This window comes from Lissotriton helveticus, chromosome 4_1 (assembly GCF_964261635.1).
Source record: "Lissotriton helveticus chromosome 4_1, aLisHel1.1, whole genome shotgun sequence".
Taxonomy (NCBI): domain Eukaryota; kingdom Metazoa; phylum Chordata; class Amphibia; order Caudata; family Salamandridae; genus Lissotriton; species Lissotriton helveticus.
In genome coordinates, this window is record NC_136063.1 from 199,171,642 (window position 1) to 199,187,743 (window position 16,102).

The following is a 16,102-nucleotide window of genomic DNA, read 5'->3' on the forward strand; positions in this document are numbered from 1 at the left end:
GGCTCGGGGAAACACTGGCCAGCGCACCTCAACTTTGCCGAACAAAAACAAGCAGCAAGGAAAGTCACATAACGCATGCAGGCTCGGGGAAGGCGTTACCGTGACTCGTCGTGCAGAGGAACCTCCAAGGGTCACGAGGAGCAGAACCGATTCTTCTCCGTCTGCTGGGCTCCGTGCACTATTCCGGAATCAGAAGCACTGACCCGGCGGTGCTTCACGCCTTTATCCGTAGTCCCCCGGAAGTAGTAGCAGCGGTCGGAGGACTAGACCGGGACACCACTTCCGGCCGGAAGTGAGTATTCCCGATGCCTGTGTGTGTGTTGTGGCGCCCGGAACGGCGAAAAGCCGCCATATGACAGCACCCCCCACAAAGCAGAACCCCCACCCGGGAGTCAGAGAGTGGAAGCAGGGCGCGGGCTCAGGGTGTGGCTCAGATGGAAAGCACGGACCAGAACAGGGGCATGGCGAACATGGGACCGTGGTTCCCAGGACCGTTCCTCAGGACCGTAACCCTTCCAGTCTATCAGGTAGAACAACCTCCCCCGGGTACGGCGAGAACCCAGTATGGCTCTGACCTCATACTCCACATGGTCCTCCACTACCACTGGAGAAGGAGGAGAGGGGATGGTGCAGTCAGGATGGACCTCACGCAGAAGAGAGACATGGAATACTGGGTGGATCTTCATATGAGCCGGGAGCGACAGCCTCATGGCCACGGGGTTGATCACCTTCTCAATGGCAAAAGGACCCACGAACTGAGGCAGCAACTTCTTGGGACCATGTACGTTGAGATGTCAAATGGAGAGCCACACCTTGTCGCCGATGCGATACTCGGGTTCTTTCTGCCTATGAGCGTCTGCGTGTGCTTTGTAGGCGTCCTTGGCTTTGGCCAGCTCGAACCGGGCTTGTTGCCAGAGCTGACACAGAGTCTTGTGATAAGCCGGTACGGTGGGCAAAGGGCTATCCGCTGGAACGTCCCACCCCGAGGTGCGGGGGTGTTTACCTTGTAGGCAGAAAAAGGGGACATCCAAATGGCCGAATGTTTGCTGTTGTCGTAAGCGTACTCTGCCATCCACAGCACATCGGACCATTCCTTCTCGACCGTGAGCAACAAACAGCGCAGGTATTGCTCCATGGTGTGGTTGGTCCTTTCCGCTTGCCCGTCTGTCTGGGGGTGGTAGGCGGAAGAGAGACGAACGTCCATCTCCATGATTCTGCACACCGCCCTCCAGAAACGGGACACGAATTGCGACCCCCGGTCCGTTATCACCACCTCAGGAACGCCATGGAGGCGAACCACGTTGTTCATGAACACCAATGCCAGCTCTGCCGCGGTGGGTACTTTGGGCAGAGGCACGAAATGAGCCATCTTGGTGAGGTAGTCCACCACGGTTAGCACTGTGGTATGGCCGGTTCTGGTCAATGGAAGCTCTACCACAAAATCCATGGAAATGGTGTGCCAAGGATATGGTGGTACCGGGATGGGACAAAGATGGCCCACAGGGGTTTCAGACCTGTTCTTTCCTTGTAGGCATATGGCACAACGGGAGACGTTGTTTCTTGTGTCGGTTTCTACTGTTGGCCACCAGAACTGTCTTTGTACTAGATCAAGCGTTTTGTGGTATCCCGAATGGCCAGAGAGAACATGGTCATGACACATCTGGATCACTCGTTGTTGAAAGGGCTCCCTAGGCAGGTACAACTTGTTTCCTTTGACCAGGAATCCGTTCTCACGAACCCACCTTCGTGTCCTTTCTCTAGGGCCGCTGGTTCTATTCCGTCCGTGTCCTTACGTAGCTGGGTCATGAAGTCCGTGGAGGCTACTACTCCCTGGAAGTGTTCGTCCGAGATGACGGGAACTGGTTCTGTGTTTTCGACGGCATCCTCGGACTCATCCAACCTTGAGAGAGCATCCGCCTTGGCATTGTCCTTACCGGGTCGGTAGGTGATGGTGAAGTTGTATTCATTAAAGAACAGGGTCCATCGTAACTGTCGGGCGGTAAGGGCACGTGCTGAGCGTAAGAACTGCAGGTTCCTGTTATCTGTGTAAATGGTGACCATGTGTTTTGCGTCTTTCAGGTAATGACGCCATTCTTCGAACGCCGTCTTGATTGCCAGGAGCTCCCTGTCCGACACCGTGTAGTTCTTTTCTGCAGGCTGTAGCTTCTTGGAGTAAAAGGCCACCGGATGTAGCTGTCCGGTGTTGGTATCCCTCTGTGATAACACGCCTCCCAAGGCATCCTTAGAGGCGTCTGCCTCTACCACGAAAGGCTGATCGGCGTCTGGATGTATCAGCACCGGGGCTGTGGTGAACCGCCTCTTTAGTTCCTGGAACGCATTGTCTGCTTTCTGGTCCCAACAAAAGCGCTGTCCTTTGCGCAATAAGCGCGAGATAGGCGCCACCATCCCGGAGAACCCAGAGATGAAACGGCGGTAGTAGTTGGCAAAACCCAAGAATCGCTGCACCCCTTTCACGGAGTCCGGAGTGGGCCACAGAAGGATGGCCTCTACTTTCTTGTTGTCCATCTGTATCCCTGCTGGAGTGATGACATGTCCCAGGAATTCCACGGAGGTAACGTGGAAAACGCTTTTCTCCAGTTTCACGTATAGCCGGTGTTTACCCAGTTGACGTAGAACCGAGCGCACGTGCTGTACGTGCTCGGTGATGGTCTGAGAGAAAATCAGGATATCGTCTATGTACACGATACAGAAGACGTCGAGGAACTCCCTCAATACCTCATCGATAAAGTACTGGAACGCTGCGGGGGCGTTGCAGAGTCCGAAAGGCATGACCTGGTACTCAAAAAGGCCGAATTTGGTCCGGAAGGCGGTCTTCCATTCATCACCCTTCCGGACCCTGACCAGATGGTAGGCACCCCGCAGATCCAGTTTGGTATACACTGAGGCGTTCTTGACTTGGTCCAGGAGGTTGGAGATGAGCGGGAGCGAGTATCGGTTCTTGACCGTAATTGTGTTCATCGCCCTGAAGTCGATGCAAGTCCTCAGGTCCCCTTCCTTCTTCGACACGAAGAAAAGGGGAGATGACACCGGGGACCTGGAGTGGCGGATGAACCCATTGTCCAAGTACTCATCCAGATAGGTACGTAGGTGGACGTTCTCCTTTTCGGTAAGGGAATAGATCCTGCTACAGGGCAACGTAGAGCCGGGTATAAGATCAATCCGACAATCGAAGGAACGATGCGGTGGTAAGGTGTTGGCTCCCTTTTTATCGAACACTTCTGCCAGATCCCGATAGCCCTCTGGTACTTCGGCTTGTGATACCATCCCCATGCCTTGTCCTGGTAATGATTGTGCTTGTATGGAACGGATACCATGCATGTTGTCCTCTTCGTAGCAGGTGCTACAGCAGTGTTCGGAATCCAAACAGATAACCCGAGACACCCAGTCAACTCGGGGATTTTGGTTTACCAGCCATGGCAAGCCCAGGATGACTTTGAACTGTGGTGCGTCTATGACGTCAAAGCTGATGGATTCGGCGTGATTGTTCGTGAAGCACATGGTCAAGGTTTCGGTCTGGTGCCTGATGAGACCGGATGTCAGGTCCGTGCCATCAACTGCTTTTACCGTTTCTGGTTGTTTTTTAGGCACCGTGCTCATCCCCAGGGTTCGCGAATAGGCGGTGTCAATGAAATTGCAGGTGGCTCCGGAATCAAGCATCGCGATGACCACCCAAGCGGCGCCTGTTTGGTTCTGCAAGGTCACTTCCATACCTATGTGGTGATTGCCATCGAAGACTGCAGAGATCGCTGTAGTGCATGAAGAAAAACCCAGAGGACGGACCCCCGTGTCTACTGGGTTGTCTCGTTTCCCGTCTTGTTTCCTTTATCGATGGGCAAGGCGAAGGGCCGTTTGTTCCGTATGCGGCTTGGTTTCACCGGGCACTCCCTGACGAAGTGACCGCTCTTACCGCAATAGAGGCACTGGTTTTACTTCCTCCTTCTTTCTCTCTCTTGGCTGGTTAGGGCCCCTCTGATGCCTCCTATCTGCATAGGTTCCTGGGTGTCGCTTGGCGGAGAGGCTTCCTCTTTACCTTTTTCGGAGACCTTCTCCGCGAAAGGGAGGAAACGGTTGTCGCTGTTTTTCCCTTTCTCTGTTTTCCTCTCTTGCAACCGGAAGTTCATCTTGACCACCATGTCGATAAATGGCCCTATCATGTCTGGAGGGTCGGGGTGTTGGGCTATAAGGTCCTTCAGGTCATCCCGCAACCCGCGGTAAAACACTGACACCTTGTTGTCCTCTGGCCACTGCGCCTCGATGACTAAGCGGCTGAATGTCGTGATGTAGTGGAGAAGGTCACTGTTTCCTTGCCGTAGTCCGAGTAACTGGTTGTCTGCAGCTTGTACGAACGTGTGACGGGTGAACATCCGTCGCATGGTCTCTTTGAACATTGGCAAGTGGTTTAGCATGGGGTCATCATTTTCTACCAGCAATATGGACCACTGCGCGGCGTCCCCGCCCATGTATGACAGTATGAATGCCACCTTTGATGCATCGTCAGGAAATGCAGATGTTCTGGCCATGAAATGCAGATGGCATTGATGGATAAAGACGCCATACTTTGTGCTGTCGCCATAGAAGCGTTGGGGTGGAGCCAGCTGCACTGGGTGGGGCGTGACGACTTGGATAGCCGTGTCCTGACCGGTGGCAGAGGAGGACCCCCCAAAGGAGAACGTAGGCGGTCTAAGCAACCCCTCTTGTCGGGTTCTGGGACTAGGAGTGGTTCCCCAAGGGTTGGTGATGTCAGCCGCCACTTGGCCCTGTAGGGCCGTCATATCATGGCGTAAGCTGAGGTTCTCTGTCTGCATGGCAGCCAGCAAGGCTGCTATGTCCTGCAGGGTTACCTCCGGTTCTCCCATGTCGTCTGGGCAGAATGAATCAACGTGGTCTTCTGATTCTGTCAGGTGCCCCACAAGACTCACCTGGGCTTGTGAAGCGATTCCGCAGAGACGACAGGGACCACCGCCCCTGTTCCCAAACAACCCCCGCGGGGAGCAACACCCGTCACGGGTTGGATGGATCTAGGGACGGGGGCCAATTACGCAAGAGGATTGGTCTTGGTGGATGGGACGTAGGGTAGGGTCTTGGCACAGCTGAGGGAATAAGAGAAGACCAGATTAGGACGTGGCACTACTCCTGCAGCACAACACCCCACAACACACACGCAGGAAGGAGCCCCTGGCTCCGGTACTTACCAAGGCACATTCATGCAGAACCAAGAAAGAGGTCAGCAGCGTAGCGTCCAGGTGCCTGGGTGTCTTGGAGAAGGAACAAAAGAAAGCGCTCCTGCGCGAGAACCACCAAGTACAAATAAACAACAATAAGCGCTCCTGCGCGTCAGTGAACAACACTAGAACTCCAGGGTAAGCGCTATAGCGCGGCCCAGTGCATGTTTGAGCAACGCTCCTGCGCCACATGCAATAGTTTACGCTTCATGCATCAGTGTATTAGCAGTAGCGCTCCTGCGCAACTGCTAAAAGGCAAAACCAGCAAAGAATGTCACAGCGCTCCTGCGCCTACTAACTGAGGAATGCAGCAGCGTACCTGCGCCACTGTCTTGTAAAGGAAACTCAAGGAAGAGAAGCAGCAGCGCTCCTGCGCGACTGCCTGGGAAGGTTTAATCCGGGTCTCAAAGAATACTGAACACAGCGCTCCTAGCGCTCAGCAAATGGTGCAGGCGGCAATGTATCCAGCAATGCAGTCTGAGCACATGGGGCTCGGGGAAACACTGGCCAGCGCACCTCAACTTTGCCGAACAAAAACAAGCAGCAAGGAAAGTCACGTACCGCATGCAGGCTCGGGGAAGGCGTTACCGTGACTCGTCGTGCAGAGGAACCTCCAAGGGTCACGAGGAGCAGAACCGATTCTTCTCCGTCTGCTGGGCTCCGTGCACTATTCCGGAATCAGAAGCACCGACCCAGCGGTGCTTCACGCCTTTATCCGTAGTCCCCCGGAAGTAGTAGCAGCGGTCGGAGGACTAGACCGGGACACCACTTCCGGCCGGAAGTGAGTATTCCCGATGCCTGTGTGTGTGTTGTGGCGCCCGGAACGGCGAAAAGCCGCTATATGACAGCAAGTGATTCAGAAAAGCAGAGGCCATTCTCTACGTTAAGGAGAGGAGGAGGAGGTGAGGTGGCGGCGTCGCAATAGCCGACTGATACAAGCAGGTGAGCAACAATTTGTGAGCAGCGGAAACTGGGCAAGTGGTGGAAGTGTCAAAACAGTGTCATACTGTAATAGTGTTGCAGGAAATTCAGGAGTATAGAAAAAAATTTCTGCATGCCGGTACTTTGTAGAAAATTGTTCGTAACCAAAAAACTGAGAAAACAACCAAGATGAGGATGCAGTTAAAACTTGGGGCAGCAGCTGTCAAAACGGATGCCGCGGTTTTGGCAAAGGCCAAAAAAGACCTAGTGCAAGCCAGACTAAATCCGCCATCAGCCAAAGCAAGCAATGAAATGCTTCGAGGGGAGATGAGCTCTAGCTCTAAAAGTTCGAAGACAGATACCTTTGAATTGCAGCACGGATTGGAAGACCATAACGAGGCAAGTACGATTGAGGGTTCAGAATTGGAGAGGAAAGATAAGGAACAGGATACAACGTTAGGGGCTCTTTCAGGCCGCAAAAAACATAGGTTGAAAAATTCCAGAGACTTTTTGTAAAAAAGAACCACCTACCTATTACCGCTCAAGTACTTGCGAAGCCAAGCCAAGGCTCGCCATGGGAACCAACACTTGAGCTATTAGGTAATACAACACCGTTCTCTATCACACTATCTTCACCATTAATGTCTATCTCACCATCGCCGTCTTCACCACCCCTCTCAGGTGTTTCAGCTCAGGCTTTGAGAGCAGGAGAGATATTGACTGAAGAAGTTGACCCTGTTCTCCTTCAAACTAGTCTCCATTGGTTGTAGCAGCCCGGCTCCCACACTTCCCCATCAGCTACAATGCAATACAATATCAGCTTGAGGGCAGTGTTCAGGCCCAGAAAACTTCACCTTTACTGACTAAAGCTCAGCCTCAAGAGAAGGGCAGCTCAGAGCCACCATAGTTGCCTGCACAAAAAGATAAACCCGGGATACAGCCAAGACCTAAAGAATCTGAGTCTGAAACCCAAAATGAGACGGCTAGCATGCACCAGATTGATATTAAAATTATGCTGAATTTAATACTAGAAGAGATTTGAGAAATGAAGAAATCTCAAGAAATCAAGATAGCGGCACTTCACCTCCGTTTGGGGAAAATAGAAGAGGCAGTTGCGAGATTCCCCATCAGAATCCAAGAAGTTGAATTGAGGATATCCCAACTAGAGGACCAAATGAATGCCATGCTTCAGCAAGTAAACTCAGCAGCACAGGATAAAAGAATCTTGGAGAATAAAATTGAAGAACTTGAAAACCATTCATGTTTTTCAATCCTGCGGATTGCCGGGGTCCCGGTGGGGTGTGAAGGAGCCAATACACATCATTGGGTGGAGTCATTTATCAAGCAAAAGGTGATCCCTGAGTTTTCCAGAGATCTAACACTGACCAGGGCACATCTCGGTCCAGTTCATCTTCTACCCGACAAGAAGTTCCCCCGCACAATATTAGTCTACTTTGCGGACTACTGTATTAACTCCTTCGCTGCGGCGGCTATTCCGCCGCAGCGCTAAGGGGGCGGGGGCCGTGCGGCGCTCAAACGCTGGTGACAGAACCGCTCCGTCACCAGCCTCGGGTGAGCTGTGCTGATGACGGAGCGGTTCCGTCATGGCCCCGCCCGCTCAATAGAACGCGCCGCGCAGGCGTGAAATCAGCGCCGCACAGGTGCGTCGGGCGGGGCATGGCGGAACTGCTCCGTCATCAGCACAGCGCCACCGCGACTGATGACGGAGCGGTTCCGTCATCAGCGTCGAAGGAGTTAAGGAGAAAATTTTGACTGAGGCAATCCAGCTGAGACATTTCGATATCAATGATGGGACTAAATGTAGAATTTTTGCAGACATGTCTGTAGTGGCTGCACGAAGGGGCAAGGAGTTCGTAAAACTTTTGTATCTTTTTAAAGCTCAAGGGGTGTAAGCCTCCATTGCACAGCAACCCAAACTTACAGTTCTTGTGCAGGGGAAGTTTCACATGTTTACACGAATTGAGGAGGCCCAGGAATTACTTAAAGTAATCTCAGTTGTGAAGTAAATCCGACTTTGCTCTCTTCTCTCCTCTTTTCTTTTCTTTTTTTTCTCTTCTCTCTCTCTGTATGATTTTGCTTTTGTTCAGGGGATAGCTTCATTTGAGGGGGGGGAAGGTCACCTATGGTGCAGTACTAGGGCACTATGAAGATTAGAAGGGGGGGTGAAATGCGGATAGCGGGGGAGGCCACATTTCCAGGGGGAGGGAAAGGTCATGGGGTGGGAGCCCCTGGGGTGCTGGGAAGGAGGAAGGGTGAAATAAATTAAAAAAAAGAGCAGTAGCAAACAGGATGGAAAAGTACAGAATAAAAAGGGAAGGTTAAGATCTTCTTTCAATACTGGGAATATGAATTCAATTAGTATATGTTGTATTATATCGTTGAACGTCAATGGTAGACTGAAAAGACAAAAATATGGCGGGTTGGTAAGGAGGCTGGTTACATTAAAACCTCAAATTCTTTTCATGCAAGAAACCCACTTGAAATCTAATTTACCAAAACTCTTTGGGGCCGATTCACAGAACTAACTTACGATAAAATCCTAAACTTACTACTTTTGGTATTCACAGAAGGCATTTAGTAGTCTTAAATTAGGATTTTGTCTTAAATTAGGATTTTTTCTTAAATTAGGATTTTGTCCTAAATTAGGATTTAGTCTTAAATTAGGATTTTAGTTTAACAAGACAAAATCAGATCACTCCTATGTTCAAATCGCTTTAGAAGTTGGGGATGGGAGGAGGAGGAGGTCAAGGTGGCAGATGAACCACCTCCTCCTCCAGGACTTAGAGTTTTAAAGATTGGATCCTAGATTTTTTTAATACGAATGAAGGGACAGCTGATATTTTCTCTGTCTGGGGTGGTTTTAAAGCCGCGGCCCGGGGTTAAATGATTGCAGTATCTGCAGGAAAGGCGAGAAAACGTTTAGATAAAAATGCAGAACTCTAGTTATCTCTTCAAAGTGCCTCCAGATTTCGTAATTCTCCAACACTGGGTCAATGGGAGGAAGCAAAGATGACGTTGAGAGACTATTTTATTCTCGAGGAAATTAATAGCTCTCAGACCTATTTACAAAATGTTTATGAAGATAGTCAAATGGTGGGAAAAATGCTAGCTTGGTCAACAAAAGCATGTCAGGAATCAGCCTGTATTTTGGAGATAATAGACCCTAAGTCTAACATAGGAGGATAGAGCAGAGATTGCCCGGGTCTTTGTTGAACATTACCAAACACTATACACCAGAAAATACATCATTAGGCCTGAAGCGATAGATGTATATTTTGCAGAAGTCGAACTTCCCAGTGTATCTATGAATTCTGCTGCCCAGCTGCAAAACAAAATAGTAACATTAGAGATTTTGGCAGTTATAAAGTCCATGGCTGAGGCACAAGCCTGTGGGGGAGACGGAATACCCATCGAATTTTATAACATTTTTGCAAAAGAGCTGACACCATTTCTTAAGAAATTATTTAACCATATAAAAACTGGAGGTGCTGTTCCACCAGAGTTTAAGAGGACGATCATAGTCAGCTTCACGAAAAAGGGTTAGGAACCCAACAATGTGAACTCATACAGACCCATTAGTCTCTTAAACGCTGATTACAAGATCTTGATGAAACTATGGGCACTGCGATTTATCCCTTTGGCTCAAGAAGTAATTCATGTCGACCAAACGGGTTCTTTCACGGGACGGATTATGTCATCCAATACTGGGTACCTGATTCAAGCATTAGAATATTTTAATGTTAACAAGACACCAGCCTGCATCATGATGTTAGATGCGGAAAAAGCTTATGATTTAGTTAACTGGGACAGTTTATTTTTTGGGCTCGAAAGATTTGATGTCCCGGTTCAAGTTATTTCCATGCTACAAAACATCTATCGGCGGGCTCAGGCGCAGCTAGTAATTAATGGTAATCAAATAGGGTCAGTGGATATCGATCGGGGGACCAGGCAAGGCTGCCTCTTATCACCTTTATTGTTTACCTTTTTTATAGAACCCCATGCGATTAAAATAAGGGGAAATATGAATATTCAAGCCCCGATTCTAGGTATGGCAAAATTAAAGCTATTTGCCGATGCCATTTTATATCTATGCCCCGAAAAGTCGAACATAGACCAGACTATGGTCGAATTTAGACAATACGAACTAATTTGGGTATATAGAATGAATCCAATAAAAACAGAGATTACAGTATTAAATACTGGACCCGAGTTTTTGCCACGCAATTTAAAACAGTAGGCTCTTAAAACTGATCCTATACGTTATCTTGGGATCTTCGTTACAGGGCAATACAGCCAGCTCATAAAATTGAATTATAAGGCTATTAGTATTAAAATACAGAAGCTATTGGAAAAATGGGCAAGTCTCCCATTAACTCTGATAGGTCGAGTGGTGCTTATTAAGACGTCCATATTACCCCTATTAATTTTCTTTTTCCAACATCACCATCAAGATCAATCTTAGTCCTTTAAAGGGCTTGACTCTATGATAAGATCATTTATCTGGAATAAAAAGATCTCTAGAGTTAAACTTTCGGTTTTACAACTAGATATGAATTCGGGTGGCTTAGCATTACTGCATATCCATACATATTACGAGGCAGCATTTTGGGATTTCGCAGCTTGTTTATTGTTTAATGCAAGATGTATAGATAATTTTTTCATAAATAAAATTATCCAAGAAGCGGGAACCCAAATCCCCACTTTTCCCAAAAGTTCTAAACTCCCCAAAGGTACAAAAAGCTTCTGGATCTTTCGGGTAGACTTCAGTTTTTTTTAAACAGAGCGTTTTTTCTGGCCTTCATACTTTAAAGCTAAATGAATGTACAGACTTGGGTCTTCATATCCACTCCACCCATTTTAGAACTTGGCAGGATTCTGGTTTGGGTGTAGTCAATCAGTTTTTTATTCAGGAGAGGATGATTACATCTAGTATCCAGACTTCATGAAAAAGTAAGGCCTGTCACATATCTTGGACCAAGTTCATAGAAGCATCCCAGGGCCCTATATTTGTGTGACTCCTTTTATAATTCCAAATGCATTGTCGTTCCTTTTACATCAAAGTAATGTAAAGAGGCATGTAACATTGTAAACATGCAGAAGTCAAACATCTCTTTAAAAAAACCTCTGCGGACCCAACTGACCTCAAAAACTACCGACCCATCTCTTTTCCACCCTTCCCAGAAAAGTCATGGAAAAAGCAATCAACATCCGACTTACAAACCATCTGGAAACCAACAACCTCCTGAATCCCTTACAATCAGGGTTCCATGTAAACCACAGCATGGAAACCGCCCCCATAGTAGCCACATATGACTTCAGAGCCCTCCTGGACAAAGGCGATACCGCCGGCCTCGACCGCTCTACACAGTTTCTCACCATACACTCCTCGCCGAACTCCACCAGATAAGTATCCAAGGAGATGCCCTCAAATGGGTCATCTCCTTTCCCGCAGGCAGAACCTAAAGCATTCACCACCAACCACAAACATAAGCCTCTTCTGCAGAGTCCCCCCTGGCTCGCTTCTCCCTCATCCCCACCCTCTTTAACACCTACATGCCCACCCTGGTCAAATCCCAAAACATGAACATCATATCTTATGGGCATGACACCCAACTCATCCTATCCCTCTCCTCTGACCCCCCAACCGAAAAAACAACTTCCACATGTGTTTGAACAGCGCTGCCTGCTGAATGCATAGCAAGTGTCTCAAACTGAATGCCGATAAAACCGAGGTACTCATCTTTAAGAGCTCTGCCTCCCCCTGGGACCGCACCTAGGAGGCCAGCGAATTAGACCCCCACTCCTGAACCACAAAACTGGATTCATTTGTTGACAACTTGACTGGACCTTATTTGTGATTGTATTGTAGGTACCTACTTTCACCTATCAATAAACCACCTTCCAACATGTGATTTGCTTATTATTTGTCCTTCAGGGTTCTACTCCCCTTCACCTCGCAGCACAGAATGGCCACACTGCAGTTGTTGGTCTACTCCTGAGCAAGTCAACGTCCCAGTTGCACCTGAAGGACAGAAGGGGGCGCACATGCCTGCACCTGGCCGCAGCAAATGGACACATTGAGATGCTGAGAGCTCTTCTGGGGCAGGGAGCAGAGATCAACGTCATCGACAAGGTACATATAAGACCACACAGGCTGCCATTGTTTGCTAGATTCAACCTTCAAGAGAAAGATCAGGGTTTTTTTATTTTATTTATTTTTTTAACTTTTTATTATTTGAAACACAAAGGAACAAAACATCAAACAAACAAGCAAGGCGTACAATATGAATACAGACATTAGATATGTGCTCAAGGAGGACAGGAGACACATGTTAACAGGAGAAGAAAATTCTTTGAATACAGATGTGGGGAGGGAGGCACAGGCAGAGTTGCATAGGAATAATACAGCATATCACAGCTGGAAGGAATGTAGGTCAGGGTGACTGAGGAGGACTCTGGGAGGCGGTGAGCGGGGGTGTACAAATATCTCCACGGTATGTGTTCCAAGGAGTCCAAATCTTCCCCCATTTTCGGGGTCTGCCTCTTGCAATATACACTGTTTTCTCTCGAAACATGCACCAGTCCAGACTCTCTTTCCAAGCAGTCACTGTAGGCGGCCTCGGGGATCCCCACAACTGGGCAATATCTCTCTTCGCAACCATATTGGCCAAGGTTACCCACCGAAGCTGTGACACGTCATAATCATTCGGACCCCATACATTCAACAAGCATTGCCGGGCTTCCGGCTTCATAACAACACCCGTGACATCATCCATAATCTCATGTATACGTTTCCAGAATCGCACCACCTCAGGGCATTCCCAAATGATGTGAAGATAGGTGCCAAGGAGACCACACCCACGCCGACACATGCCATCTGTAGAAAAACCCATATGAATTAGACGGGGGCCATTGACATAGATTCTGTGGAGGATCTTGAGTTGGACCAGACGGAGGCGGGCCGGAATCGCCACCTCCTTGGGAGAGGAGATCGCGGACTGCCAATCCTCATCATCCAGTTCAATACCATCAGCAATCCAGGCCTCACGAAGGCGATCAAGCAGACCCGATCTGTCATTAATAATTTTTTTGTAGAACAGTGAGATAGTGCTATCCGGCACATAGCCGTCTAGTATACGATCTTCGAGGGGGGAGGAATCCGGAACAGCACCACCCACTGGCAACACAGAATTCAGAGCATGACGCACCTGGATGTAACGAAATCTCTCCCTGTCACTCAGCTTATACTCTGTTTGCAGTTCAGAGAAGGTCTTGACCTTTCCTTTAACCCAGAGATCGCGCACTTTACTTATACCGATCACGTCCCACTTATCAAATCCCTTCGTCCTCCAGAGGCTACCCAACTTCGCAGAGGCATAGAGCGGTGTAGCACCCGTCAATTTATCACTCCAGCCCATAGCCGCCGTTGCGCTATACCATACTCGCACAGTTATAGCGGTAGGTCCCGTGAGTTGTGAACGGGAGGGTCCCGAATAAAGTGCCCTATAGTAATCACCCCCCGGGAGCAGCCATTTGTCCATTTCAAATGCTGGGTTCAACGCCGGGCCATACATCCCGTGGTTGATAGCCGCAAGGTGGGAAGCCCAATAATACCTACGAATATCCGGGAGCGCTATACCGCCATCATACCAGGGGAGTGTCAATTTCGGAAGAGCTATACGCGAACGTCCGTCCCATATTAGTTGCCTCTGTAACGATTCTATTTCCCGAAAATACGTCGACGGGATGACATCAGGACTATTCTGGAGGGCATATAGGAACCGAGGTAGGGACATCATCTTAAAAATGGCCGCACGCCCAAGTGGAGACAGCGGTAATTTACGCCAACGAGCTACATCGGAGCGTAGCCGCTGAAGTGGGGGAAGCAAATTACGTTCGTAGCGAACCGCCGGATCCATAGAGATAAACACACCCAGGTACTTAAAGCCAGATTGCGACAGCTGGATGGGACAGCCCCGTGGTAAACGAGGGACATCACCCGCGAGTACATAAATGTAGGATTTCGACCAATTAATGATGAGGCCCGAGTTCTTCCCAAAGGAGGTAAGTACGTCAAACAACACATTAAGCGATTTTTGGGGAGAGGTAAGATACAATAAAATATCATCCGCGTATAAGGAAATGCGATCCTCAAATTCCGGCGTCCAGCGTATACCCTTCAGCGAGGGCTCCCACCGCAGCCAAGCAGCAAGAGGCTCCAACGCCAGAGCAAAAAGGAGCGGGGACAACGGACAGCCCTGTCGCGTGCCCCTACCTAGAGAAAAAGGCACGGAGACGCGGCCATTAACCACCACCTGGGCTAGTGGTGTTTCATACAGGAGTTTGACCCAACCGATAAAACCGGCGCCGAAACCAAACTTGGCGAGTACCGCCCAGAGATAAGACCACTCGATTGTATCAAAGGCCATCGTGGCGCCCAAGGACGCCAAGATGGCCGGTTCACGCAGCGTCGGGGCCCTCGCAAGAACACCATGCAGACGTCGCAAATTTAGTGCAGTGTTACGGTGCGGGATAAAACCGGATTGATCCGGATGAATCAAGTCGCCGATAACCGAATCAAACGATTAGCAAGCAACTTGGCGAGGATCTTGGGCTCCGCATTTAAGAGCAAAATGGGTCTATAAGACGAGCAATGATCCCGTGGTTTACCCTCCTTATGAATCACCACAATGGTCGCAAGACGCTGATCTCTAGGGAGGGAGCCGTTGTCTCCCGCAGCCAAAAACATAGCACGTAGATGGGGAGCTAAAGTATCTGGGCGTAACTTATACAGTTCCACAGGAAGGCCATTGGGACCCAGAGCCTTGCCAGAGCGAAGGGAGCGCAGCTCGAGAGCCACTTCATCCACCGAGGGCGTGGCATCCAGGCAATCACGCTCCGAGTCGGACAAACATGGGAGCGCTATGTCCCGAAGCAACAAGTGCGAATCCCCTTCAGGCCTGTCAGACACCGAAGTATATACCTCTCGAAAATACTCAGCAAAGCATTCAACAATGTCAACTGGATCAGTTACACTCACACCATCACACGTTACAATCACCGGAACCACTCGATTCGCTCTCTCCCTTCTGTCCAGCCAGGCAATCAATTTCCCTGCTTTATCACCCACGTCATAGAGCCGTCCCTGCTGTTCCCTACTCATCGTCTTTGCCGCATCAGTAACCAAAGTTTTATATTCTAGTTGTTTAAGGCGGAGGACATGTAAGGCTTCTCGAGATACACCCCGCTCCAATGCAGTTTCCAGGTTTGTGATTTCAGTCTCGAGCTGAACAATTGCCTCGTTCTTACATTTCTTAGCACACCCCACCAAAGACAATGCCTGTCCCCTGATCACAGTCTTAAAAGCTTCCCACAACGAGACAGGTGATGATACAGAACCAACATTTTCAGCAAAATACAAATCAAATGATTTAATCAATTCAGAGCGCGTCTTGGGGTTGAGAAGATACCGTGGGTTAATCGGAGCCACCCTGCCTTCGGCCCCGATGCTAAGATTAAAATGAAACCAAATAGGGGAACGGTCCGATATGCCCCGGGCCAGGTGTCTAACTTCTCCAATCGAGGGGGACAGTGCCGCCGTTATCAGGATGTAATCTAACCGAGAAAGACTGCCATGAGCTCCCGAGTGGAAAGTAAACTGTGTTTGTTCTGGGTGCATTAGTCTCCAACAGTCTACGAGGCCCAGGGTTTCCAGAAAGTCGCCTAACCAGGATTGTGCAGAAGGAAGATCTCGGGGGGGATAGCGATCGATCCTGCCAGAAATGACGGAGTTAAAATCACCACCCAGTATCAAAACACCCTCGGGGAGACTCAGAACCATCCGCCCCAGGTCCGTAAATGTCGTGGATTGCAAGCCCGGAGGGACATAAACTGACACCAACGAGATTGGCTTTCCC

General features: G+C 49.3%; 1 protein-coding gene across 1 annotated transcript in view; it reads left to right on the top strand.

Annotated features, from left to right (window-relative positions):
• LOC144827102 (uncharacterized) overlaps positions 1–16,102 on the top strand; it is a 466,306-nt gene that overhangs the window by 407,962 nt on the left and 42,242 nt on the right. The window contains exon 24 of the mRNA XM_078685542.1: positions 12,121–12,318. Coding sequence (XP_078541668.1) covers positions 12,121–12,318 — 198 coding nt within the window. The remainder of the gene's footprint in view (positions 1–12,120; positions 12,319–16,102) is intronic.